The following is a 27,313-nucleotide window of genomic DNA, read 5'->3' on the forward strand; positions in this document are numbered from 1 at the left end:
TGAAAGTGTTTTTGAGTTATTGTCTGAAGTGTGGACGACGGACGGACGGACAGACAGACAGACGGACGGACGGACGGACAACGGTATACCATAATATGTCCCGTCTAAAAGACGACGGGCGTATAAAAATGGCACAGAAATTAACAACTATAGGTCACCATACAGCCTTCAACAATGAGCAAAGCCCATACCGCATTCCAAGTTCCATGTGACATATTAGCATAATTTATTGAAGTTTGGACAAATGGCTCATCTGTAAACCAAAATGTTTGTCCCAATTTCAGCCTATCTTTGCTTTGACTTCTTCTTAATAGTCATAACTTGTTATAGTGACATTAAGCAACATGAAATTAAACATGATTTGATAAACATTATGTTTTTTACTGTGATGATAAGAAAGATGTTGAACAATGAAACACTGTTTTTATGCCCCTTTATGGGCATTATGTTTTCTGGTCTGTGCGTCTGTGTTATGATATTGTAATTATTGTATTTATTTATTTTGGCCTGATTTGTGTTGTGTGGCCTGATAGTTGTTTACAGAATAATCTTAGAACTGTGCAGTTTAGAAATCACTGGAACAATTACAGAATGATTGGAACTTTCCAGAATGATCCTAATAAAAGATGCGTTATATAAACTTCTACATTTTACTAGAAACTTCCGTTGTAACTTTCTAGGATGTTCCATTATAGACTGTTCTAGAATCTTCCATGACAACTATATATATATATATATACAGACACTAAAGTTAAACTCTTACTATTGGACTTAGACTTAGACATCGATAGACTTTAATATTCACAGCAATTTGGATTGAAACTTTAATTCTACAAATAACATCATACTGGATTTTGACCTAAGTAGTGAACGTAATATTCAGATTGGATTCCTAGAAGATTTCCTGATACAGATAAAGATAAAAGATTGGACTCATATTTTGACAGTAAAGTTGACATTAATATTTGTGTAATACTTCTTGTAAACTTTTGTATAATAAATATTGTTAAATTTTACTATTGATTTTGTGTCTTTTGTTGGCTACAATTTAAAGGCGATTTCTGGCCGTAACAGTCTGTCCGTCCATTCGTCCATCTGTCCCGCATCAGGTTAAAGTTTTTGGTCAAGGTAGTTTTTGATGAAGTTGTTTTTGGTCAAGGTAGTTTTTGATGAAGTTGAAGTCCAATCAACTTGAAACTTAGTACACATGTTCCCTATGATATGATCATTTTTTTTTCTTAACCTGAACTGATAAATAGGTTTACATTTAATGTCGATGATTGGGTATCATATGTTGATGAAAAATACAAATGTATAGCTATTACTTTGCACATTGATAATGAATAATTCAACACTCTCTATAATGTATCATTTTATTGCACACGTGTATCACTATTAGCCTATCATAATTAATAAATTAAGTTATAAGCAACAAATAACTATTGTATTCCTTTTAACATTTTTACACAATCAAAAATACACATATCTAGTTCATGTGTAATTAATATGTTAAAAGAAAATGCCATGTTTACAGTAACTGTTTGTAGTTCTGGGATAAAGAATATTTGTGTCCTAATTTAGTGAGGTTTCATGATAATATTTATGTATTACAATTTCTACACATGATTCTATTAAATTAATCCATTTTAATAAAATTAAAAGTGCTTCTTTGAGAAGGAAATGCAAATCATTTAATAAAAGTGAAGGATATCATGCATTTTTAGTCTCTGATTACTTTTTGTGATCTTTTGTAAGTATCGAATCATGAAATGAAGATAAAGTTATTAAATTACAAATTTGAAACTTTTATTCAGTAAACTGTATTTATTGAATTGTCGAGGACACATCTCATTATTTGTTCAACACTGATTCATCAGATTGTAGTCACATGCCAAAAACAAGATAACAACTAACCAGATGCTCCGCAGGGCGCAGCTTTATACGACCCCAGAGGTTGAACCCTGAACGGTTAGGGCAAGTATGGACACAACATTCAAGCTGGATACAGCTCTAAATTTGGATTGTGATTAAATAGTTTACACAGCATAGGTTTCTGACACAGAATGAATGTGGTCTAATGAACTTAAAATTTTTTTTTTGCCTTTGAGCAATTCACTATGCTGTTGAATATTAATCCTCTCAAAAAAATGTTTGAAGAAATTTTCTTTTTATTTATGAAATCTGAAATGATAAAAATTTAACCCCCCCCCCCCCTTTTTTTTCACATCCCCCTTTCCCTTTTTCCAAAACTGATCTCAATTCAAATTTCTAATGGAGTTTGCAACAATAACTACTCATTTAAATACATCATAAAATATTAAAATGTAACAAAAGGTGCTAGTTATCACTGAATGGTAAAGATTGTTTAATTTATCAGTTGGTAGTAAAAGTGAATATACATTGTATATTGTATAAAACAATGATTTAAGTTGACTCAACTACTATTATGGACAAAGAAAGATAACTCCAATCAATTGAAAATTTCTTGCTATTGCACAATATTGTGCAATTAGATATTTCTGGCTATTGCGCATTACTGTGCAATTGAAAATATTTGCTATTGCACAATACTGTGCAATTGAAGATTTCTTGCTATTGCGCAATACTGACCAATTGAAAATTTCTTGCTATTGCACAATACTGTGCAATTGAAGATTTCTTGCTATTGCTGAATACTGTGCAATTGAAAATTTCTTGCTATTGCACAATACTTAATATAATAATTTTGGATCCTGATTTGAACCAACTTGAAAACTGGGCCCATAAACAAAAATCTAAGTACATGTTTAGATTCAGCATATCAAAAAAGCCCAAGAATTCAATTTTTGTTAAAATCAAATTTAGTTTAATTTTGGACCCTTTGGACTTTAATGTAGACCAATTTGAAAACGGGACCAAAAATTAAGAATCTACATACACAGTTAGATTTGGCATATCAAAGAACCCCAATTATTCAATTTTTGATGAAATCAAACAAAGTTTAATTTTGGACCCCGATTTGGACCAACTTGAAAACTGGGCCATTAATCAAAAATCTAAGTACATCTTTAGATTCAACATATTAAAGAACCCCAAGGATTCAATTTTTGTTAAAATCAAACTAAGTTTAATTTTGGACCCTTTGGACCTTAATGTAGACCAATTTGAAAACGGGACCAAAAATTAAGAATCTACATACACAGTTAGATTTAGCATATCAAAGAACCCCAATTATTCAATTTTTGATGAAATCAAACAAAGTTCAATTTTGGACCCTTTGGGCCCTTATTCCTAAACTGTTGGGACCAAAACTCCCAAAATCAAACCCAACCTTCCTTTTATGGTCATAAACCTTGTGTTTAAATTTCATAGATTTCTATTTACTTATACTTAAGTTATGGTGCGAAAACCAAGAATAATGCTTATTTGGGCCCCTTTTTGGCCCCTAATTCATAAACTGTTGGGACCTCAACTCCCAAAATCAATCCCAACCTTCCTTTTGTGGTCATAAACCTTGTGTTTAAATTTCACTGATTTCTATTTACTTATACTTAAGTTATTGTGCGAAAACCAAGAATAATGCTTATTTGGGCCCTTTTTTGGCCCCTAATTCCTAAACTGTTGGAACCAAAACTCCCAAAATCAATCCCAACCTTCCTTTTGTGGTCATAAACCTTGTGTCAAAATTTCATAGATTTCTATTCACTTAAACTAAAGTTATAGTGCGAAAACCAAAAAAATGCTTATTTGGGCCCTTTTTGGCCCCTAATTCCTAAAATGTTGGGAACAAAACTCCCAAAATCAATCCCAACCTTCCTTTTGTGGTCATAAACCTTGTGTCAAAATTTCATCGATTTCTATTCACTTTTACTAAAGTTAGAGTGCGAAAACTAAAAGTATTCGGACGACGACGACGACACCAACGTGATAGCAATATACGACGAAAAATTAAAATTTTTGCGGTCGTATAAAACATACAATAATGCCATTCTGTAACTAATTTTACTTTAACAATTTTTTTATATTTTTTACAGAATAAAAATATAATTAAGAGTTTGAAAATATTAACAATTTAACACAAATTTTAATTTCTGTCATTACAAATTACTGTACTCTTCTCTGATATACTTTGTAAATGTGAACACATGGTAACAGAGAAAATGTCAAATGAGATCATAGTCCTTAAATGTACAAATATAAAATAAAATATTTCGTGCATTCAAATAATAAAGATTTATACCACGTTCAACAAGCAGAATTATGAAAGTTAAAATAATTTCAGTTTAAGGATGTTTGTTATTCTGAAACAACATTTCATAAATAAGTTTTGTTTGAACAGAAAATGCACAATAAATCAATAAAGGGAATCATAAATACGCATGTAGAAAGGTCCAGGTTTATTAATACAAAAAAAATATGAAAAATCTTGATTTTTAGACAGGAGATATATTTGCAGAAATAAAAAGTTAACTATATAAAAATTCTAATAGAAAAATAAGAATTAGAAATATTTAGTTCTTTAACAGATTATTTGAGTTCTATGTTTAAACGAAAAATTTGACAAATTTGGCTAGGAAAACTTCTTAGGAGAATACATTAATAAGGAAATGTTAAAAAGTATAACATCACCAATCCTGGTGAAATTTTCAATCATTTTTTGGCAGGTAAGAGACAGTTTTTCTACTTTGGATTTATCATAAAAGAACAATAAATTTGTGGTGATACAAAGCCAGGGTCTGTGACAAGCATTAGGTGTATGGCACAAATTACTTGTTGTACAAATGTCTATTATATATAGTTATTGTCAGTTTTACACACTAATTAATTCAGTTTCAGTATTGGCAATTCTGAGGATTTATTATTTTTCTAGTGATTCTAATTTTCATGGGTAAAGGCAAACATCAATTAAGTTCTCATCGAAAAACAACATATCAGTTGCTTGGATCAAATTACAAAATCAGGAAGAAAGTATCCTTGAAAATGCAACATTTTGTTAAATTATAAAGTAGTATCAACAAAAATATAGTCTGCGACTGAATTATTTTTATCTGTTATAAATCTTATGTATAACTGTACAAAATTTTGTTCTGAACAGGATAAACACTAAAAACTATCAACCAGGACAGGCAAAGGGACATAACCCCATAAAGAATCATGTAATACAATGAGAGATGAATTCTCTTTGATGCGGTTATAAGTCAGTCATTAATGAGGAATATTTTTGGTATGTAATGGTACATATCATTAAACATATAATGCCATTTAAAACATTTTTTTAAAGCCTGTAAAAATATCCTTAGTGATATGTATCAAAATATCAAAGTGACAAGTTCAAAATAGGCCATTTTCCAGTTATAAATATAAGTTAAAGAAACTTTTTTCATGTTTTAGTGAATAATATTAGCATAAGTAAATTTGTTTAGCTTGTTAAGCAATGCCATCATTTCTAAAAAAACTTTCATATCTTTTTTGGTATGTTCATAGTAAAATCTACAAATTCAAGGAACAGTCTGATTGTCTCCCTTTAACTATTAACCTTAACATTTCTCTTGATATTACTGTCAAATTACATTTACAAACTAAAAATGTTAATTTGATGTCAATTATCATTCCCACATAGTTATGCATTTTAATTACAAAAACAGCAATTGGTCTTTAAAAGTTAAAAACTTATTTTCAAGGACTTTATGAAGGAGAGTGAGCTTTGTGAAAATGAGTAGATCACGATTCCTTTTAACACCACTTTCCAAACAAATTAAAACAAAACTAACAATAAATGACATTCTGAAATATTTGGTCTTGAAAGAACTTACTAAAAACAAGATGTTATATGTTTATGAATTTGTAGAAGAAATCCTGTGATTTGACAGGAACCGCACAGTAAAACCTGCATTTCTTTTAGAAAAATTATAGGATTGGCAATAATAAGATTTTATATTTTAAATAATGATAGTATTATTTGAATGCAGCATTTGATGACATCGGAATAACTAATTTCACATTTTTGTCTCTTGTTCAAAATTGCAAAATTAAATGCACACAAACATTTCTGTAGTTACAGTATATAGATGTTTGGTATCAACAGGTTATATTACTATTGGCTATTCGTAACAGGACTTCCAGTTAGTGCAGGCCTTACTTTAAACAGATTTCGTTGTAAAAAATACATACTCCTTTCTTCCTCGTCTAGTTTCTACAATTACTAACAAACATTACAAAGCTCAATCTAAAATTAACAGTCTAAAGGTAACAAAGAAATCACCAAAAAATACAATAATCAAACAGTGGCATGAGCAAAAGCTTAACAATTTGGCAAGCATTTTCAATCTTATTCATAACATTAGACAAAATATAAAAAATAAATTAGAAAATGCTGAACATTATAATGAATTAATAATAAAAATAAAAATAAATAATACAAAGCAAAACCCTGTCCTATAAATAAGCACAAACTACATTGTTGTGAAACTTTAAAAAAAAAATATATGAATATGATGATTTTGTAGGCTTTACAGAATTTTCAGAAAAAAAAAAACATCAACCAAATCTTAAACAAATGCTTAAAAAAACTGAACATTGAAATAAAATTTTTGTACAGATTACCTTTTACTTATAAGATCAATATGAATGAGAATAAAACAAATTGACCTTATCTGAAAAATGGGTTATATATATATATTTATATATGGGGATTTTATTATGCTGAACACTCATTTGACTAGAACATTTTTTTTTGAACCAAACTTTTAAAGAGCTGTTTCATAAAAGCATACCTATATGTGAGACCAAGGGAAGGCAAGTACATTTGCCGCTATGGGAAGGTGTGAAGTCTTACAGTGTACAAGTTCAAAATATAAGCAGATTTCAAAAATGGCTTCTATAAGAAGTTCCCATAAATTCAGAGATTATTCTAAGGTTTTTATTAATGTAACAGGTAAGTATCCCATTCAGATATCTAGAATATATTTATGTATGCAGCTTTCCCTGAACTCAGAACAATAAATATCACATTTTTGTGTTATCTTCAAAAATCTATATAATAATGCACACAATAATTTCTGCATTAACATTTCATTTCCATATTTTTAAAGTGCTGGTTCACATGCATGCTTTAACAGAACAGTCCAAATTCATGAATTAATTCATGCATGCCATTTCTTTTTTAACTACAGTACTACAATCGTCCATGATTAATGCATATGTCAATATTACTTCACAACCTTCTGAAAATTAAAATGAAGGCACAGAAAAATAAAAGTTTACTTTGTACGAAAGATCATGAATGGACCATTTGCAAAAACACAACTCATAAATTATATTGAGCAGTCTCACAGACCTTGACAAAGGGACCGAATTACAAAAGTAGTAATGTTCCCTTAATGCCACACTATTATAGGAATCAGTCCAGCTCCTTTGTTTATTCTTAATTCTTAATAATATTAATGGTGAGAAAAAAGGAATTTAATATCAAGGATGGATTAATATCTAACATTCACACTGATAAAAAGAAGAAAATAAATTCAGTTGTAGTCTTTTGATGTCAAATATGTAAACTTACAATATTTTCTAACACAAATGGACAGCTTGTTCTTGTAAAACTAATGTTTTTTTTAAACCTCTAAATTCTTTTTACAAAAATAAAACTTTTATACTCGATCACTTTAACTTGGAATGAAAAAAAACAACCCAAAACTGAATTAACTATGTTTGTGAAATGTAAGGAGCCTGGCTAAAAAAAATTCTTGAAGATGTCAACCCTAATGATTGATTGATTGTTGGTTGCTTAATGTCCAGTGGCTAATATTTCATGCGTGTTCAGGACGATCAACCCTAATGTGATTTAAAATACAAGAAATAGTAGACATGAACAAAATGAGCAGCATGATATGTGGTTTCTACTTTTGGAATGTAGACATAGAGATCATGATAAGGATTTCTCTGATCAGCTGGGTGAATATTCCTTTAACTTTTGTCTGTTGATCTTACTTTCATGTAAGGTCTGGGTACTGAAAAATAAATATCAAGTCCAAATTAAATCTTTATGCTTAAAAAAGGAACCTGATGTTCAGTGGTTGTTGTTTGTTCATGTGGTCCATTAGTGTTTCTCGTTTTTTTTTTTTTTTATATAGATTCGACTGTTGGTCTTCCCGTTTGAATGGTTTTACACTACAATTTTTTTGGGCCTTTAATAGCTTGTTTTTTCGGTGTGAGCCAAGGTCTTCATGTTGAAGACCGTACTTTGACCTATAATGGGTTTCTTTTACAAGTTGTGACTAGGATGGAGGGTTGTTTCAATGGCACTGATACCACATCTTCTTATATCTATGAAAAGTTTTATATGTTTCAGACTTTTTCATAAAGAATACTTATTGCAATATATAACATTTTTTATAAAATAACTTTCTATACAATGCCTAAAGCTATTTATAGTATAACTAATCGCCGTATTTGAATATCAAAAATAAGACAACGCGTGACCGAACGACGCATGGATTAAATGTAATAATTTTTAATCAATTGTTTGGAACACATTTTGGCCTCTTTCTGTCTATTTGACATTTTGTTGATAAGTTGATGTCTTATTGATGTATACCCTTTCCTTTATCAACCTACAACACATTTCGTTCAAACCTATGACAATTTTTCTGTTCATAGTTTCTAGCTTTCCTCAAATTTAAAATAAAAAATAATAATTGGAATACTGAAATGACAAGGTAGTTATTTTGTGCATAAAGATAAAACTAGAGGATTAATTTATATACCTTTATGACAAACGGTACATCAAACTATTGTTTATTAGGTAATAAAATACCTGAGAGTTTTGGAGAGTTCCTCTACCTGGCCTTTGTAGAGATCTAATTGTTCTTTAAGAAGTTCTATTTCTCTGTCTTTAGCATCCATAATGGTTCTGAAGGTACTGACTGAATCCTCTAGAGATTCACAATATACCTGTATCAAAATAAAATTACCAAATGTAATACATATACACCTGTATCAAAATAACAAGAGATTCACAATATACCTGTATCAAAATAAAATTACCAAATGTAATACATATACACCTGTATCAAAACAACAATACTAAATGCAATATATATATATATATACCTGTATCAAAATAACGAGATTCACAATATAACTGTATCAAAATAACAATACAAAATGTAACAGATATATGTGTATCTAAATAACATTACCAAATGTAATAAACAAATGGCTGTAAGCAAAGTAAATGTTTGAACTACTGATAAGTGAAATATTATCTTTTGTTGGTATATGGGTGAGATGTAAAGGAACTTCAACTCTTGAGAAGTCCATATTGTATCTTCATTTTCTGAATACAAATTATTTACCCCAGGATAATAATTTATTGGGTATAGAGGCCTTTAGACAAAGACCCTCAGTGTTTAAAATGTGCAAAATTATGATCATTTTGTAGGTATTTTGAGTTGGAATAGGTCGATAAATCCATCTAGAACTTGGAAAGTACTGACATCCCTAATTATTATCATTATTCCATTTTATTTCTATGCAAAACATTTTGCTGAATCATATCCTCTGGTTTTGAAATTTAGGTACTGCTGATTTAAGGCAAATATTCAGATTTATATATATATAAACATTGATAAAAAACACTATAACATAAAAATAAAGAAAAATTATAAAGGTAAAAAAAATATGTCCATCCAGTAATCGTCCATGTTGAAGACTTACCCTACTTTCCTCTATGCTGTCGTGTGGACCTGGGGGATCATCAAAACAGAAGAACTCTCTCACAAGCTTACTGTAAAATATGGACATAAAAATAAATACTACTGCTTGATGGTACTATAATATGATTAACGATAAACAAATCAGGGCAGCATGATTGGGTCACAACATTTATAATTATAGCTTTACATAATTTGTATTTCAGTTACAACATTGGACACACAGAATACTTTGTAACAAGAGTGCACACACTGAAATGTCTCGCCTTCTTTACTAATCATTGATATTATGTTGATAGTCCTAAGTATAAAGCTTTATTACAACTGTCACATAAACTTAACATTAACCAAGATAGCTAAACAAAGACCAATGAACCATGAAAATGAGGTCAAGGTCAGATGAACCATGCCAGGCAGACATGTACAGCTAACAAAAGTTCCATACAACAAATATAGTTAACCTATTACTTATAGTTTAAGAAAAATAGACCAAAACACAAAAACTTAACACTGTGCAATGAACCGTGCAATTGAGGTCATGGTCAAATAAACCTGCGGAACTGACATATAGATCATAATATATTTCCATACACCAAATATAGCTGACCTTTGGCATATAAAATTAGATAAAAAGACCAAAACTTAAAAACTTAACTTTGACCACTGAACCATGAAAATGAGGTCAAGGTCAGATGACATCTGCCCGCTGGACATGTACACCTTACAATCATTCCATACAACAAATATAGTAGACCTATTGCATAAAGTATGAGAAAACAGACCAAAACACAAAAACTTAACTATAACCACTGAACCATGAAAATGAGGTCAAGGTCAGATGACACCTGCCAGTTGGACATGTACACCTTCCAGTCCTTCCATACACCAAATATACTAGCCCTATTGCTTATAGTATCTGAGATATGGACTTGACCACCAAAACTTAACCTTGTTCACTGATCCATGAAATGAGGTCGAGGTCAAGTGAAAACTGTCTGACGGGCATGAGGACCTTGCAAGGTACGCACATACCAAATATAGTTATCCTATTACTTATAATAAGAGAGAATTCAACATTACAAAAATTCTGAACTTTTTTTTCAAGTGGTCACTGAACCATGAAAATGAGGTCAAGGACATTGGACATGTGACTGACGGAAACTTCGTAACATGAGGCATCTATATACAAAGTATGAAGCATCCAGGTCTTTCACCTTCTAAAATATAAACCTTTTAAGAAGTTAGCTAACGCCGCCGCCGTAGCCGCCGCCGCCGCCGGATCACTATCCCTATGTCGAGCTTTCTGCAACAAAAGTTGCAGGCTCGACAAAAAGCGTAATTCTCTTTCCCCATCATCCCATATTTAATAGTGTGAGACAATGGAGAGGCAATTGAATTTTCCAGTATAGGTAGCAGGTGTGAAATATTATGTTGTACATGTTTAAAATGTATGCAGATCTCCAATATTGTTTCTATTGGTTATTCTATTTTCAAAGTACTTTTCCCAAGTACTATGTGCACTTTGTTATTGTTGAAATCTTGATTGACTGATTGTTGGTGTTTTAACTCAACTTCAAAGCGCCAATTTTGGGCAATTTTGTGGCAGTCAGTCTTTATTGGTAGAGGAAGCCAAAGAGTCCGGACAAAACCACAGACCTTCGATAGGAGTAAAATCTTGATAAAAAAAAATAGTACTGAGGACTTATATAACAAGCCTTCCAATTGACACAAACAAAACAGTACATACTATTATGCATTTCATAATTTTTTAATACATTTTGTAATATAGAGTAATACAATCATATCAAATTAACTGCCAGGGAAAACAACTGATATACATGTAAGTACCACTTTGGCACTAAATGTTTCAATCTAGGTCATAAATAAACCTGTAATTACCGTATTTGGGCATGTATAGTCCGCACTTTTTTTCCTTAAATATGTAGTTTGTACAAGTTTATACACAACTATAGACGGTTTTAGAAATTTATAAAAAAAAAAAAATTTTTTTTATTTAAATTTCGTTTTTCTGCATTAATAATGTATATTGAAAAAGTTTATTATATTCACTTCATTTAATTCTTATTCTTTTATAACTTTTCTCTTCAAAATTCAGTATTCAAAGGAAAAATGTGACATCCTGCATAGGTAATCAAGAGGGGTAATTAAGGATTAAGTATGGGTGTGTAGCAATTAAATAATGATGTCAAGTTTTGACAGGTGTTAAATATTATAACCCAAGTCAATAAAACAACATGATCAATGAAAAGATTATATAAGATGAAATAGTTTTAAAATTTTGATTACTGCTAATTAATTTAGATGTTTGATCCCTTTTTTTCTTTTGTTCCATAATATTCAAATTATTTCTGTAATATTATATATCAGTTAAAAGGGATCTTAAATTATGATTAATAAATACTTTTATAAAATTATTAATAACCTGATGAAAAGCTCTACCACTTCATTTTTTTTCATGAAATAAATAAAACATAATTATTTTTTTTATAAAATACATGGATTTTTACAGTGAACTAGACTTTTACAGTAAAATTTTTTTTTACAAAACTTTTTTTCTCGATTTTAAGAGGATGAAAAGGGGTGCGGACTGTACATAAATGCGTACTATACACGGCCGAATACGGTATATAAAGAATATGAATATTTTAATAAAATAGTATGAAATCTATAAACACCTGTTGCATATATCATTGTGTGAAGTACAATTATCTACAAAGGCTTGTAACCCTAACAGTCTGTCTTCTAGAAAGTTCTTGTCATAGTTATCCTTAAACCATCGTTTGGGTGGTAGGGCAAGACTTAATCCTGGAAATCTCTTCTTCACCTATCAAACACAAAAAAGATATGGTACATTAACAACACAAGTTCAGTTCTTAACTTTAATTTTGCTTCTAACATCTCACTTGAACTTTCACTTCTTTAATGAAAATATTAAAATTGACTATAAATAAATCATATACATGTATAATGAAAAGGTGCTTATATTCAGTTTGTTCAACTTTATTCATGTTTAAATAGATGTCTTACGAAGATAAAGTATAAGTAGTTATTTGGTATTTCATTAAGTCTACAAAGATTATCATGAGGTCATGATCAGGACTCACAGAATTGAATCAGTGAGAACCCTACATTTGTCAATTATAATATTCATTATTTGCTATTTTGTGCATTTTTCCTTTAATCTTTTTTTGTGATAATTTTTCATATCATGCTTCTCACTTGAGATGGAAAATAATCGCTAGTAACTAAGGAGTCACGTGGTGTTACTAATGAAATTGACATGAAATTTACAACGTCATGATAGGTAAAATAGCGATAAACAGATTATCATTGGTCATCTCAACTTGATTGCTTTTCAATCTCAATCTCTTTGAGATAACCAATGATAATCTATAATTACATTTAAAAACAAGAGGCTGTCACAACGACAGCAAACCTGATTTATTAACATTTATTTGTGTCCTGGCAATATCACAAGAACCATTACTGATGAATGGTGAAAGTGAAAATCGTCAATATCAAATTTGAGCTCCATTTTGTCATCAGTATCAACATATTAAAATTTGAAAAGCTTAGATTGAAAGGTTCATGAGTAAATGCAACAACGTGAATGGAAACGCCATTTTACGATCTTTCAAGAACCATAACTCCTGAACGGTAAAAGTCAAAATCTTCATTATTGAACTTGTCCTCTATTTTGTCATCAGTAACACCATATTAAAATTTCAAAATCTTTGGTTGAATGGTTCATGAGAAAATGCACGGACACGACGGGAAACACCATTTTTCAATCTTTCAAGAACCATAACTCCTGAACGGTAAAAGTCAAAATCGTCATTATTGAACTTGACCTCCATTCTGTCATCAGTAACAACATACTAAAATTTGGGAAGCTTTGGTAGAACAGTTCATGCGTAAATGCACAAACACGACTGGAAACTCAATTTTTCAATCTTTCAAGAACCATAACTCCTGAACGGTAAAAGTAAAAATCGCCATTATTGAACTTGACCTTCGTATAGTTGTCAGTAATAACATATTAAAATTTTAAAAGCTTTGGTTGAACGGTTCATGAGTTAATGCACGGACAACATTTGATTGCCGCCTGCCCGCCCGGCCGCCCGGCCGCCCGCCGTACATCCCCAAATCAATAACCGACATTTTTGTCACAAAAATCCGGTTAATAAATGAAGAACGTATCTATGGCCCACTTGTAAATATCCATGAGTCAATGTATAAACTATTGACATAGGGGGGAAAAAAAGAAAGAAAACAGAAACCAATTCAGCAATTTTTATGTTTGTAAAGACACATAACTCATGAACTGTAAACGTGATGCCATCCAATTTCCAACTTGAACTGTGTTTTATCGTAATAAGCATTGTGTATAAGTTTCCAATCACAAAGGTTTAAGCAAAATAAAGGAAGAGAAAGGAAACAAAAAATTCAGCAATTTTTATGTTTATAAAGGGGCATCATTCATGAAACTACCCAATGTGTTACCTTGATCTGTATTTTGTGGAATTAAGCATAATGTATAATTTGGTTGAGTCAAACGTAAGTTAGAGAAAGGAAACCAAATGTGGGGATATACAAACAGACAGGACAGGCCAGGACTGAATGGACAAGGGTAACACTTAATGCCGCCATCACTAAGCAGATGGGGAATAAAAATATTTCAAAGTGGAAGGAAGTATTTTCTTGCTCACCCTTTCATTGAGTCTGACAAAGTCTGTATATCTCCTAAACACGAACCAGCTGTCCCCTTCTGTTCGCTGTACTTTTATTTTAAACACCTAAGGAAGAAAAACATAAGAGCTTAATCATTTGTATGTGTACAATTGTAACATAAAGTTCATGTTGTTTGCTTGTTCAATGGATCATGAATTAAGTAAAATAAAATTGATTGTTAAAATGGTTGTTAGTTGAACCATGAATACAAAATCCTCTTACATGTCTGTGTGTTAGCTGCACAGAGAGAGATATTTCCTACTCCTAGCAAAGTGTGATATAAATAAACGATTTAGTTAGGTACAAATATCATGAATATAAATAGCCTTTCATGAAATGTGATATGCAATTGCAACTTTTTTTTATGCAAGTTAAATATTTTGTATCCTGAAGCATTTTTAGACAAGAGTGCACACACTGAAATGTCTTGCCTTCTTTACTAATCATTGATTTTATTTTGATAGTCCTAAATGTAAAGCTTTATTACAACTGTCACATAAACTTAACATTAACCAAGAAAACCAAACATTGATCAATGAACCATGAAAATGATGTCCAGGTCAGATAAACATGATAAACCATGCCAGACAGACATGTACAGCTAACAATTCTTCCATACAAAAAATATAGTTGACCTTATAATAGCTTATAGTTTAAGAAAAACAGACCAAAACACAAAAACCTAACACTGAGCAATGAACTGTGAGAATGAGGTCAAGGTCAGCTGACACCTACCAGCTAGACATGTACACCTTACAATCATTCCATACACCAAATATAGTAGACCAATTGCATATACAGTATATATGTAGTACAAAATGTATAAGCAAAACAGACCAAAACACAAAAACTTAACTATAACCACTGAACCATGAAAATGAGGTCAAGGTCAGATGACACCTGCCAGTTGGACATGTACACCTTATAGTCCTTCCATACACCGAATATACTTGACCTATTGCTTATAGTATCTGAGATATGGACTTGACCACCAAAACTTAACCTTGTTCACTGATCCATGAAATGAGGTCGAGGTCAAGTGAAAACTGTCTGATGGGCATGAGGACCTTGCAAGGTATGCACATACCAAATATAGTTATCCTACTACTTATAATAAGAGAGAACTTAACATTACAAAAAATTTCAACTTTTTCTTAAGTAGTCACTGAACCATGAAAATGAGGTCAAGGACATTGGACATGTGACTGACGGAAACTTCGTATCATGGGGCCTCCATATACAAAGTATGAAGCATCCAGGTCTTCTACCTTCTAAAATATAAAGCTTTTAAGAAGTTAGCTAACATGGCCGCCGCCGCTGGATCACTATCCCTATGTCGAGCTTTCTGCAACTAAAGTCGCAGGCTCGACAAAAATCCTGCTAATGAGGTTTTTTTCAAAGACTTTTTATTTTTGGAGTTTTTGATATGCTGATTTTTAAATTTTTTTTAATTATTTGCTTCTTCAAATATGTGTTCAGAGAGTTATCTCTAGTGGCAGATAGCGTCCCCCAATGTTGACAGAAACCAAGCTTTGGAACAGACTCACACTGACCCTTAGGCAAGGTGAGCTAATAGTGATGATACAATTAAATTGAGACTAAGTATAAATGAATAAATATTCTACATATGACAAATTAAATGATTATGTACAAGAAAACATGTATGTGTAAGACAGATTAAACAAATAAGTATGTTCATTGCATGTTTTACTTATGTTCCAATGTTTAATTTGTTTTTACATCTAATTAATGTAGCATTCATCACAAATAGATTGGTTAGAAATACATAATTCTGTTTACCTACTTTATTAGTCCCATATATCTTGGAGTGTGGTTGATCAAATGATTTTGATGTCATGATTTTGATTCTGATGCAAGGTTATACATGTACATTTATATATTATATATTCTAGTGAAAACGCAATACATTCATGACATTTGTATTGAACACTAGACCACATACAATGTACATGGTTCAACCTAGTATTCTACTATACTTGTCACGTAAAAATAATCCATATATATAATTTAGGAGAAGAATCTCTTTATCTTATGTTTAATCAATCAAATGATATCATCGATCACATCCTACTGTTTTTGTTTGTATATGTTCACGAGTATTTTTTTGTTTTCTAAATTTCACTTATGTAAAAGACTCATTTGTGGTTTCTTAACTTTACATAACTTTTGTAACCTTGAATTTATTCATTTCAGAGTTATTAAAAAGCATAAACTAGACTTTTTTGGGGTAAATTTTGTACATTGCATAATTATAATTTCTTAGGTTGCATTCAGACAGACTTATCGCTTGACTATGTTTTGAAGATTTTCACATGTATGTATAATAAACATGTGTCATTATCTTATGATCATGATGCAGTTTGAACTTTTTAAGATGACTACTGTGGGTTCATTTATTTTCATGGGTATTTGATTTTGCAGTTTTGCTTAATTCTGCATAAAAAGCTTATAGAAAATTTGTAATTTGTTAAAGATTGAATTTGTGGTTCACCTGTACCCATGAAACCAACTAAAATTGGTATACAAACGTAAGATGAATAATAATAAATCCAAATAATGTGAAGAAACCATATTATGTATGAAGTACAGTTGATAACTTACAGTAAATTTAGCTCTTTCTGTCATTATCTCATATCCAACAATGGGAACACGAACTTCAGCCGGATGAAGAGCATCTCTCGAGTCTATAGAATAAGATGTGTCATTACTAAAGTCAGAAACAAAACTTGCCACCGAATCATGGCGACTGTCAATATCAAATCTAACATTTCCTTTCTGTGTACTGACACAAACTGGTGTGCTGGTTTGTGGAGGTTTCATTCTAGGTTCGTGTGTACTTGAATGTCCATTTGTAGATTCATGTCCAACTTCACCGCTGCTCGATAATGATGACGAAGAACCTAAGGAATCTGACTTAATTTCTGACTTTTCTAATCCTGAGTCATAATTACAACCAGAATCTGGAGTTGTTGGTGAGTCGAGATCACTAAGTGGTTTCCCTGTATTTCCATTTGGAATATCATCAGACGTTGAAGGTAGATCTTCAGCCATTTCCCATTACATTAGTTGACTATCTGTGAAATAAAAAATGAAATGAAAACGTCAGCTTAGACTATTTCTTGTCAGGCTTTGAATGAAGATCTTCAGCCATTTCCTATTACATTAGTTGACTATCTGTAAAAATAAAAAAATAAAGTGAAAATGCCAGCTTCCACTATTTCTCAGTTTCCCTGTAGGATTTTCTCTCCTGTCACCGGAAATATTACCTGGAATTTTTCTGTCATCCCACTATTGATGTTACATGTATTATTTTATGTGCATGAAAATGAAAGTTGATAATTGTTCTGTGCACATGTACGGTATGAGCCTGTAATCTATCCTATGCTACTTTTGCAAACATTTAATTCAATCATACACATAAACAGGTATTAAATTGTGTGTTGCTGTACTCATTCGAGTATACATACTTTTGTTACTAAAGAATACAAGTTTTCCACTGCATTACAACATGTCAATATATATACTATTTACTTTATACAATTAAAGCATACAACAAAACTCTGTCATATTAAAAGTCATTTCTAAAACCTTGATCTCATGACATTTCTATAATTACTTACACAATTAAAGTTTCTTAAGATTTTTTTTATTAGTTTACAATTTTCAAAAATTGAGGAAATTATTTCAGATGTTTCTAAACCAAGTGATATTTTACATATAATCAAATTTCAGGTTATTGTAAATTCAATGTTATTTACAATTTTGGAGATCGAGTGAAAGGTTACAATGTATGTGATCAAAATACTGCAGGCCACAACAAAAAATTTTAAAAGTATTGAAGAAGATTATTAATGTATGAACACTTCCATACATAAAATTCACTTAAGGTAGGTTCATGAACAAAAAGTTAAACTGAAACTAAAATTTTTCAAAAATGTATCCCGGCTGTGAGTGACTAAGTATCAAATGTTAATAAAGTAAACCAGATTTATATCATCACCGTATTTCATATGATCTTACCAATTATCACAGTCCCTCAAAGAATCACATAAATAACACATTTGACACAATTAACTCTCATAAGTGTGATAAAAATAAATACTATGTAATCTGTGATAGGTAATATAATCCCGTATGAGTTAATTCCAGGTGTAAAATTGATCCAAACTTGTTCACCTTCAAATATTCTATTTACCTTGGTGAATTTTGGGCCGATATTGCATTGTATCTCCAATAATTAATTTGACATTTCAAACAAATTTATTCCCAATGTAATTCAATTTTCATATTATTGTAATTTATTATACAGTTGTAGTTACTTACATACAATGTATTATTAAAATTTACATTTTTGATGTATTTGAACATAGAGCATTGTAGAGTAAACAAACTGAATTTGAAAAATATTTGATGAAGGGAAGCAGTGATAAGCAAGCCAAAGTTTGGTATGATACTTGTAAAAAGTCAAATCATTTCAGTGGCAGAACCTGAATGTTTGATAAGGGGCTCACTGACAGACCTAAGAGGGGGCCCGCTCCAGTCATGCTTCAGTGATTCCCTATATAATCAACCAAATGTTTCCAACCAAAGCGGACCCAGGACCCCATGCATTTGCCTATGCATTTAATATCATATATGAAGCTCCATATTAGGGCCCCACCTTAAACTGCCTCCTGTTAATTCAAGACACAAAATTTCTACACACTTGACAAAATCAAAATGCAAGGGAGCAGCACTGTTCTACATGTTTATTTCTAAATTTAACCTCAGAGACAAGCACTTACATTTGTACTTTTGTTTATAATACATAACATGAGGAAACAGCTGTTGATACATAAATCAGTATATATCAGTTATAAGTCTCTCAATGGGCAAAATATTGACATAACAGCTGACAGACAAAATTATTGTCCTCATTTTATTTCATTATTATGATTTCTGAAAACAATACCCAGTGGCAGATCCAGGGGGAGCTCGGTTTTTATTTAGACAACAAATGCATTTGAATAGGGACATATAGTTGGAACCCCCTTTTTATCCTGGGTTGGGAACCTCCCTTTTCAAAATCGCTGGATTCGCCCCTGATACCATTAAATAAAGTTTTCATCCAACACCAGCATTGGTAAATAAAGCAAAGTTTTATGCACAGCAATAGAAAAGTTTTTCTCCAAATATCTTCATCAGGAGAGCTATAAATTATTGACATACAGACTTGAAAAATATACAGTTTAAACATAAATACGAAAGCTATTTAGGATTCATAACTAAAATGGACATGAAAAAAATGCAGTACTTAGCAAAATGTCAGACAAAAGTCATTCATTCAGACAGAATTTTCAGATCTACATGTAATCATCTTTAGTTAAAATTATACATGTAGTAGAAAAACATTAAATTTCTTCTAGGGTCAGACAAACTATTTAACAGTTTAGCTCAGACTAAAATTTGCATAGTATATAAAGTACAACTAAGACTGAATAATCTGTCTCTTGTGTGGGTACATTTGTCATTTCATATTTTCTTTTCATCATTTGGCTATCTAATTGGCAGCAGTCCTTTTGCGCCAATTACTGTTTTTCAGGGGTATCATTTGCGCCAAATTTTATTTTCAAAATGTATCATTTGCGCCAATAATCGGAACTCATTTGCGCCAATTTACCTGTACACATATCAATCATAAATATATTAATGATTAATAGTTGTTCTTATTTTTGGCTTAAAAAGTATCATATGATTGGAGATATTTCACCATGAAGATGAGCATCTGGAGAGAAATGACTTGAAATGCAGTAGACAGTCCGTGTACAGAGAGAGAAGAAAACGTATTGCTTTGCTGAATATTTAATATAAGATAACCCAAAAGAGAAGAAAATATAAGCTTTTGCTGATTATGTTTTGCTTTGCTCCCACCATCCGTATGGGCAGAAACTCTATCTACCGCAAGACGTACTAGTAAGGGAGCAGAAGCATTTCACTGGGAATTATTATGAACTGTTTTATGTATTTCATCCTTCAATTTTTGTCTTTTTGAACAATAAAGTGAATTTACAAGCTACTACATACATTAAATTAGGAAGTACCTATGCAGCAGCAGTAAGAAGAATGTATGTTTTAGAAAAGGAAACATTTGCCGTGTAAACTGCCGTTTCCAAGTCCGAATAAAGATGGAGGGAAGTCATTTTTCATCTAATTGGCGCATGATTTATTTTTGGCGTAAATGATGCCATGTAATTTTAAAACAGGTGGCGCAAACGTAGCATTGGAGAAAAAAAGTTGTGGCGCAAAAGGACGCATTTTTGGCGCAAACGGATCTCTCCCATCTAATTTTCGTGTGAACACAAAAAAAAATTAAAAAAATTAAATGGCCAAATGATGAAAAGAAAATATGAAATGACAAATGTACCAACACAAGAGACATACAGATTATTCAGTCTAAGTACAACTTAACCTGAATAAGTTGCAACCAAAGCCTTTTCAAAAGTTTCCAATTTTATTATCCGAGAATCATTGAAAAATACCAATTAAATCATGACTTAACCTAAAAACATGATCATATGATTATGATTGGCAAGTTTTTGTTTATAATTTTGTTATATTTAAGTTGCTACATGTAAAAAAAACACACATTGATTTGTTATATTTATTTGTTATTTGACTCTGTATGCAAACAAATAAATAAATTAAGAAACTCATCCAAAACACTTTTTAAGTTTATACAATATGGCAATACAGGTTTAAGAAACTTACTTGATTCTGTTTATTTTAATTTCGAAGAACATTTCAACATACAGAAAATCTACAAGTAACTTTATATACTGAAATGTTTTAATGCATTTTAGACTCATAAGCTAAAGCTTTATTGAATTAATATATCTTACTACGGTAATCTACTCATTCTGACTTTGAAAGTACTTGGAAAAAATGTACATGTATTTTCATATGAGAAGGGGGGGGGGTAAATTAATATTATGTATTTTTCAACCATTTCTCTCTGTTTGTGTTTACTACATTTACTCTTATTCATAAAAAACACTATTTCATTGAATGTGACAAAGTGCTTAAGGCTGTGGTTTAAAATCCCCCTATCATGATAGATGACCATTCTTATCTTGATTAAATGATTATGATCACTTATAGATAACTAAGGATCAATCACTTATACATGTCAAAATAATCATTTATCATAAATCAACTTTTTCTCTGATACATGTAGGTTATAAATAAATGGGTATGTACAGGATATGAATGTAGGATAGAAAGTAACAGGACAAAAATCTCAATTCAGTTTTGAGAATTTTTCTTTGTAATAAATTGAAATTATTTCAAGAACTTTCTCTCAAATATATTCAAACAATTTTAAACAAGTTATTTGTGACTTTTTGTCTTTTAAATTACACTTTCTGTCCATTTACCAAATTATTTGGTAATTTTGACTACCTTTTTGAAAGAAACAATCAAACATTTACCAAATTATTTGGCAATTTTGACTACTTTTTTTGTAAGAAACAATCGACACCTAGCTATATACAAGATATATATAGAGAGAGTAAAAGTACAATAACGATTTTCTAACCTACCCAATAGGTTATTTTATTCCAGTGGAAGTAGAAATTCACTTACAGTCTGTCAACCTCTGGTCAAAAATATCTTAAAAATACATGTGCAACCTTTTTCAGCAGAATTTAACATAAGTTTTTCATATATAAAGAGTAATTAGTTTAATCATTGTATTTTTTTTATAATTTAATTAAAACTTGAAGCCATACTTCTGAGAAACTGATTTAACAACTAAATTATGAATGCTCTAGTAATTCATCAAATTATACAAATAACTTATTCAGCCCTCTTCTTTCATCAATTTGAAATTTAAAGTTCAGAAGTTTCATTTTGTTGAGTTTTGAAACAGTTGAGGGTTTCTAGTTAGATATACATATAATGTACATTTTGTAGTTATAGGAAACGGTTGTTATTCTCATTATTTTTGCAGGAATTAATATTAAATAAAACAGGTTCATGATAGTTTTATTAGGACCTGAGATTGTAAAAGTGTTTTTTTTTTCCATGTAATAATACTTGGGAGAATACAGTCTTATGAATGGTTCTACACTAGTAATTTTTTGGGGTCCTTTATTGCTTGCTGTTCGGAGTGAGTCAAGGCTCTGTGTTGAAGACTGTACTTTGACCTATAATGGTTTACATTTATAAATTGTGACTTGGATGAGAGACTTGTCTCATTGGCACTCATACCACATCTTCTTATATCTGTGAAACTAAATAGTGTATTTTTCTGAATGTTTTAGAATATATGTTGAATGATTTTTGTATTGTGCAATCATTCAAATATTGAGATATGTGTTGAAATGATTTTTACATATTTGAAAACAAAATTGAATGAAATATAAATAGTTTTTTTTTTCAAATCTTAAAATCATTCATCATTGATCATGTTCATATTATAAATTTATTTTAAAAAGTTATGTTTACAATATATTGCATTGATTGTCTTTTGAAAAAAGTTAATAAACCTTTGATGTTTAATTGTGCTCATTACTACAAGGTAGTAAAGTTAATCCAATTACTAATAATTATATATAAAGAAGCCAATTCATTTCACTTATTGAATAAACACATGCTTGAAGTTCCATGCATACAGCACCTACAATCATTATTTAAGTATTCTGCATGTTATAACCATGGCTAACTTCTAAACATACATTATACTAAGCATCCAACATTACATAAATCCATCAGATTTCATCTCCTTTTTTAGAGACAGACAATATATATATATATATATATATAACAAGATATTCCTTATTCGTCATTTAGTATTTCCATAACAAGAATGTGTTCATAGTACATTGATGCCCTACTTGCAACATCAATTTCTATGTTCAGTGGACCATGAAATTGGGTCAAAACTCTAAATTGTCATTAGAATTATAAACATCATATTATAGTGAACAAGTGTGCTGTTTTAAACTGATTGGACTTCAATTTCATTATTAACTTGACAAAAAAAAAAATAGAAGTTGGACAGACGGACGAACAAAAGAATCCATAGACTGAAAAACATAATGCTCCTAGATGGGTCATAAAAACCTTGCTTTAAGGTAGATGGGGTGTCTGAATGATAATCCATAGAATTTTTTAATAATTTGCCAAAATGTACAATGATGTAGTTTATATCATGCTTTTTAAAAAAAAGAAAATTAAAAGAATGGGTCACAGGGCTTATTTTCACGCTACACAGTGTTTAAAATTGACAAATTTTGTATAGATTATGAATGGAAAACCCAATTTTCTGCAATAAAGCGTAAACTACACCATAGAATTTTGAGATAACATATGAGAAGATACATGTAGCTTTAATAGTATGCTTTCAGTTTAATAAGAAAAAGAAAAAGTGGGGTCACCGGACCTGTTTTCTTGCTACATATGTACATGTACATTATAAGTACAAGTAAATTTTTATCACATTTTATTGTAAAAGTACCTTAATCTGAATTATCTGCCCTTTCATTTGAGTTGCCTCCCCTTTTGTGGAAAAGTTTGAAAAAATTTATTCTAACAAAAATTTTCTGTTTTTTGTAAAATACAACTATAAATATGATAAAATAAGTCATTTTCTATATTGAAGTGAAAGTTCTTACACATGAATTACCTACAATGTACTGATCTTAAAAATTTGCACATTCATTAAAGATCTAACCTTGTTTTCTGGTATTTCCAAATCCAAGATGGAGGAAGACACCCTATCTACCTTAATCATATAGCCAGTCAAGGTCGTTAAAAACTTCCATTTGTTGTACCTTAATCAAGCTTTATCTGTGCACAATTAAAAGCACTATTTCTCTCTCAAAAATACTCAATATATCAAATAACACAAGATTGCTTCTAACAATAATGGTACATGTATACACTCATATTCCAGTATTGTAGTATTTTGGGGGAGAAAAAAAAAACACATTTGAAATATTAGTAATGTGATGACCAAGTTCAGGTGATCCTGTTTTTCTAATTCATGAACACTGTATAGTGACCTATGCTTTGCCCCCCTCCCCCCAAAAAAAATACATGCTGAAAAAAAGGGTAGATACAGTAGGTAGGCAACATTTTTGATTTTCTAAACATTTTATAACTGGTTACTACTAAGGAATCTGTCTGGAGTCTTGTTCCAAAACGGCATAAAAAGTGTTGGGGTAGGCACTCCAAAATAGGGTAGGGTTAGCGTTTTTTGGCCTTATATCCACTGCCTTTGAACTCTAGTGGACAGTTATCTCATAGAACAGATATTTGTGGTAAGAGTTACAGGAAATATAGGGTATTGATAGAAAACTAGTGCATGTGTCTCAGGCCAAAATAAAAAGATTGTATGTTTGCCCAAACACGACCGACCCAAAATAAACCTGCTGACTCAAATTCTTTTTTTGACGTTTTTTAGAAGAATTTTTTTTTTTTGCGGATTTCTTTTCGTGTCCGCTCCGTCATCGTATAAAACTTAATGTTTGTCGTCTTTGCGTTTGAAAGTAACAGTGAATAATCAAGATTAAAAGAAAGCGCATAAGAGACGCAGTTAATCGATATTCGATGTTCTCTGTTTTTATCTTCTATTTAATGAACGTAAAGAAGTGAAACATGTGAAGGGGCACAGTTTTTTTTAAGCTGTAGTTGTCTGTACTACCAAACCCTTACCTATATGCTCAATGTTAATTTCATCGTGTAATCGAATATCTGATAAGAATATTCAGGTAGATTTGTTCTAAACCATGTGCAATCGAATATTTTCAATGTTATTCTGACAGGAAATGGATGGAAGTTGCGAATTTACAATCTTGCAAGATTTTGTTTTTACTGAATAAAAAGGAATTATTTCTTGATAAATTGTTGTCTTTAATTATAATCTTCCTTTATCATGTGAATTAGATGCCCTTTTATTCAAATAGTTCAAATTTACAAGTCTCAGTTTACAAGATCAGTACGTTGCTTGCTGTTTGGGAGAATTTGATAAAACTATAATTGCTCACAGAATTAGAAATATAATCTTAACTGAATGTAACTCCTTCTGAATAATTTATTGCCATATATAAAATATAAATCCCCTTTGACAAGAGAAATCTGGCTTTTGTCAGAAATATTTTTTCCACATGTATATATGGACGCCATAGTGAATTTTTATACAAATTTGTGAGGAAGCCTCTAGAACCATGACCTAAAAATAAAAAGTCTTCAGAAAACGTTAACTTTATGCAATTATATTTTATCAATAATGATTATTTTCAAAAAATTAAACTTGATTATTTAAAGAAATAAAATTATAACAAATACGTTTTTAGTTTGGAGATTCTACAGAACATGTTTTGATCTATTTACAGTCAAATTAGTTTACCTGTGTGATAATGTAAAATATAAATTTGTTTTCAAAACAAAAAAGACAGAAACAATGGATGGTAGATAATAATTCATATAAAATATTTTAGGACATTTAATCTATTTTAAAGTCATATGAAACAAGTGAATGGTGAAAAATAATGTTTATCCAATACTTGGACCAATGCATGTATATATCATAAACTAAGTCCTCTGTGCACGAATTTCTCATTTTTTACGCATATTATTATATTGTTTAATCGTCATTTTTTTTTCTCTCTGTCTGTTATGATTTAACAAATATGGCTACTCATTAAATGCCGTGTTTTGAAGCCGAAGTTTACCGATTGTCACCTTATAGTAAACAAATATCAAAAAGCATGGTTATTGAGCACGTGTTTAACATGAACAAATAAGATAATTGTTTATTTTAATGACAGATCCATGCGACCACCGGATTTTTACAAGGAGGGTTACGCTCAGGTCACTATGCATACAGAAATGTCGGCGATTTGCTTCCTGGAAAGAAGCAATTAAAAATTAGTAAACTTCTTCTAAATGTGAACAAATTAAAGAATTTTCCTCAGAAAAAAGTATATGTACATAAGTTGTATAATGAAAATTATCTATTTAATAGTTATAAAAAACATATGCATATTTTTTTTTTAATTTGAGGTTACTTATGACTTTAATAAACTGCAAACAAATTAAATCATTGCATAGTCAGCTGATATTTTTTTTACACAAACATCGTGTTGATGTAACTGTTGAAAATCACTTGATAAATCCACCAGCCCTTTCACACATTTAGCAATTGTCAGGGTTATAAACATCTCAGGATACAAATCATAAAGTAGACTAATTTATTTATAGATGTTTTAAACTTATGGCTTTTGGAGGACTCTACAGGTTTGACGGAGAAAAAAATGTACTGTTTTAAGATCTTTAAATATTTTCATGCAAATTCTGAAAAAAAAAAAGAATTTGCCTACCTACCTACCCACACCCAGTCACCATGGGTCGGGTTTGGGCAAACTGAAAATTTTTTAATTGTGGCCTCATTAGCTGCGAAAACGTAGCTCTTAAGGTCCTTTTGATGATTTTTGATATTTGCGGGCCATAGACTATGGCAAAAAAAAAATTAAAGGACAATAGAGCTACGTTTTCGCAGCTAGTGTCTCATAGACAAGCCAACACACCACATCATCAGCACGTGATATCTTGGTAATTATCGTCTTCATCTGCTGTTCATATAAATAAAGTTTATAATTAAAAACAAAAACACAAACACTGAACAGACACTCAAAGCATAAGATATATATATGTATAGACCATGCATGTACTTTTTTTTTTTACATCAACACCATGTTCACCAGGAACTATTTAACAGTTTACTGTACCTTTAAAAACGTTATTTGTTTACACTTTCTCATTCTCGTGATCTTTCCGGAAGTGCAATATATATAATAAGGGAAATAACT

The 27,313-nt window shown here is 30.8% G+C and overlaps 1 protein-coding gene across 2 annotated transcripts; it reads right to left on the reverse strand.

Annotated features, from left to right (window-relative positions):
* Positions 1 to 1,359: 1,359 nt before the first annotated feature.
* On the reverse strand, positions 1,360 to 27,296 carry LOC143078870 (sorting nexin-16-like). 2 transcript variants are annotated; one of them, XM_076253890.1, is made up of 7 exons: positions 27,233 to 27,296; positions 17,064 to 17,536; positions 14,420 to 14,506; positions 12,386 to 12,534; positions 9,694 to 9,763; positions 8,792 to 8,928; positions 1,360 to 7,985 (listed from the first exon to the last, which is right to left on the reverse strand). In XM_076253890.1, exons 2-7 carry the CDS (start codon positions 17,511 to 17,513, stop codon positions 7,922 to 7,924), a joined length of 957 nt encoding a protein of 318 aa, XP_076110005.1. In that variant the 5' UTR covers positions 17,514 to 17,536; positions 27,233 to 27,296; the 3' UTR covers positions 1,360 to 7,921. The 2 variants fall into 2 exon arrangements, with proteins under 2 accessions (XP_076110005.1, XP_076110006.1); XM_076253891.1 differs by lacking the exon at positions 27,233 to 27,296 and adding an exon at positions 18,483 to 18,503.
* Between the last annotated feature and the right edge of the window lie 17 nt (positions 27,297 to 27,313).

This window comes from Mytilus galloprovincialis, chromosome 6 (genome assembly GCF_965363235.1).
Source record: "Mytilus galloprovincialis chromosome 6, xbMytGall1.hap1.1, whole genome shotgun sequence".
Classification (NCBI taxonomy): Eukaryota; Metazoa; Mollusca; class Bivalvia; order Mytilida; family Mytilidae; genus Mytilus; species Mytilus galloprovincialis.

Bases quoted from the DNA above. Each gene is read 5' to 3' on its own strand.
- LOC143078870 (XM_076253890.1), bottom strand. From the start codon at position 17,513: ATGGCTGAAGATCTACCTTCAACGTCTGATGATATTCCAAATGGAAAT. The intron at 12,535-14,419 runs GTGAGCAAGAAA...TGTGTTTGATAG, and splicing joins TTGTCAGACTCAATGAAAGG to GTGAAGAAGAGATTTCCAGG. The intron at 7,986-8,791 runs GTATTTTATTAC...TTTATTTTTCAG, and splicing joins GAACTCTCCAAAACTCTCAG to TACCCAGACCTTACATGAAA.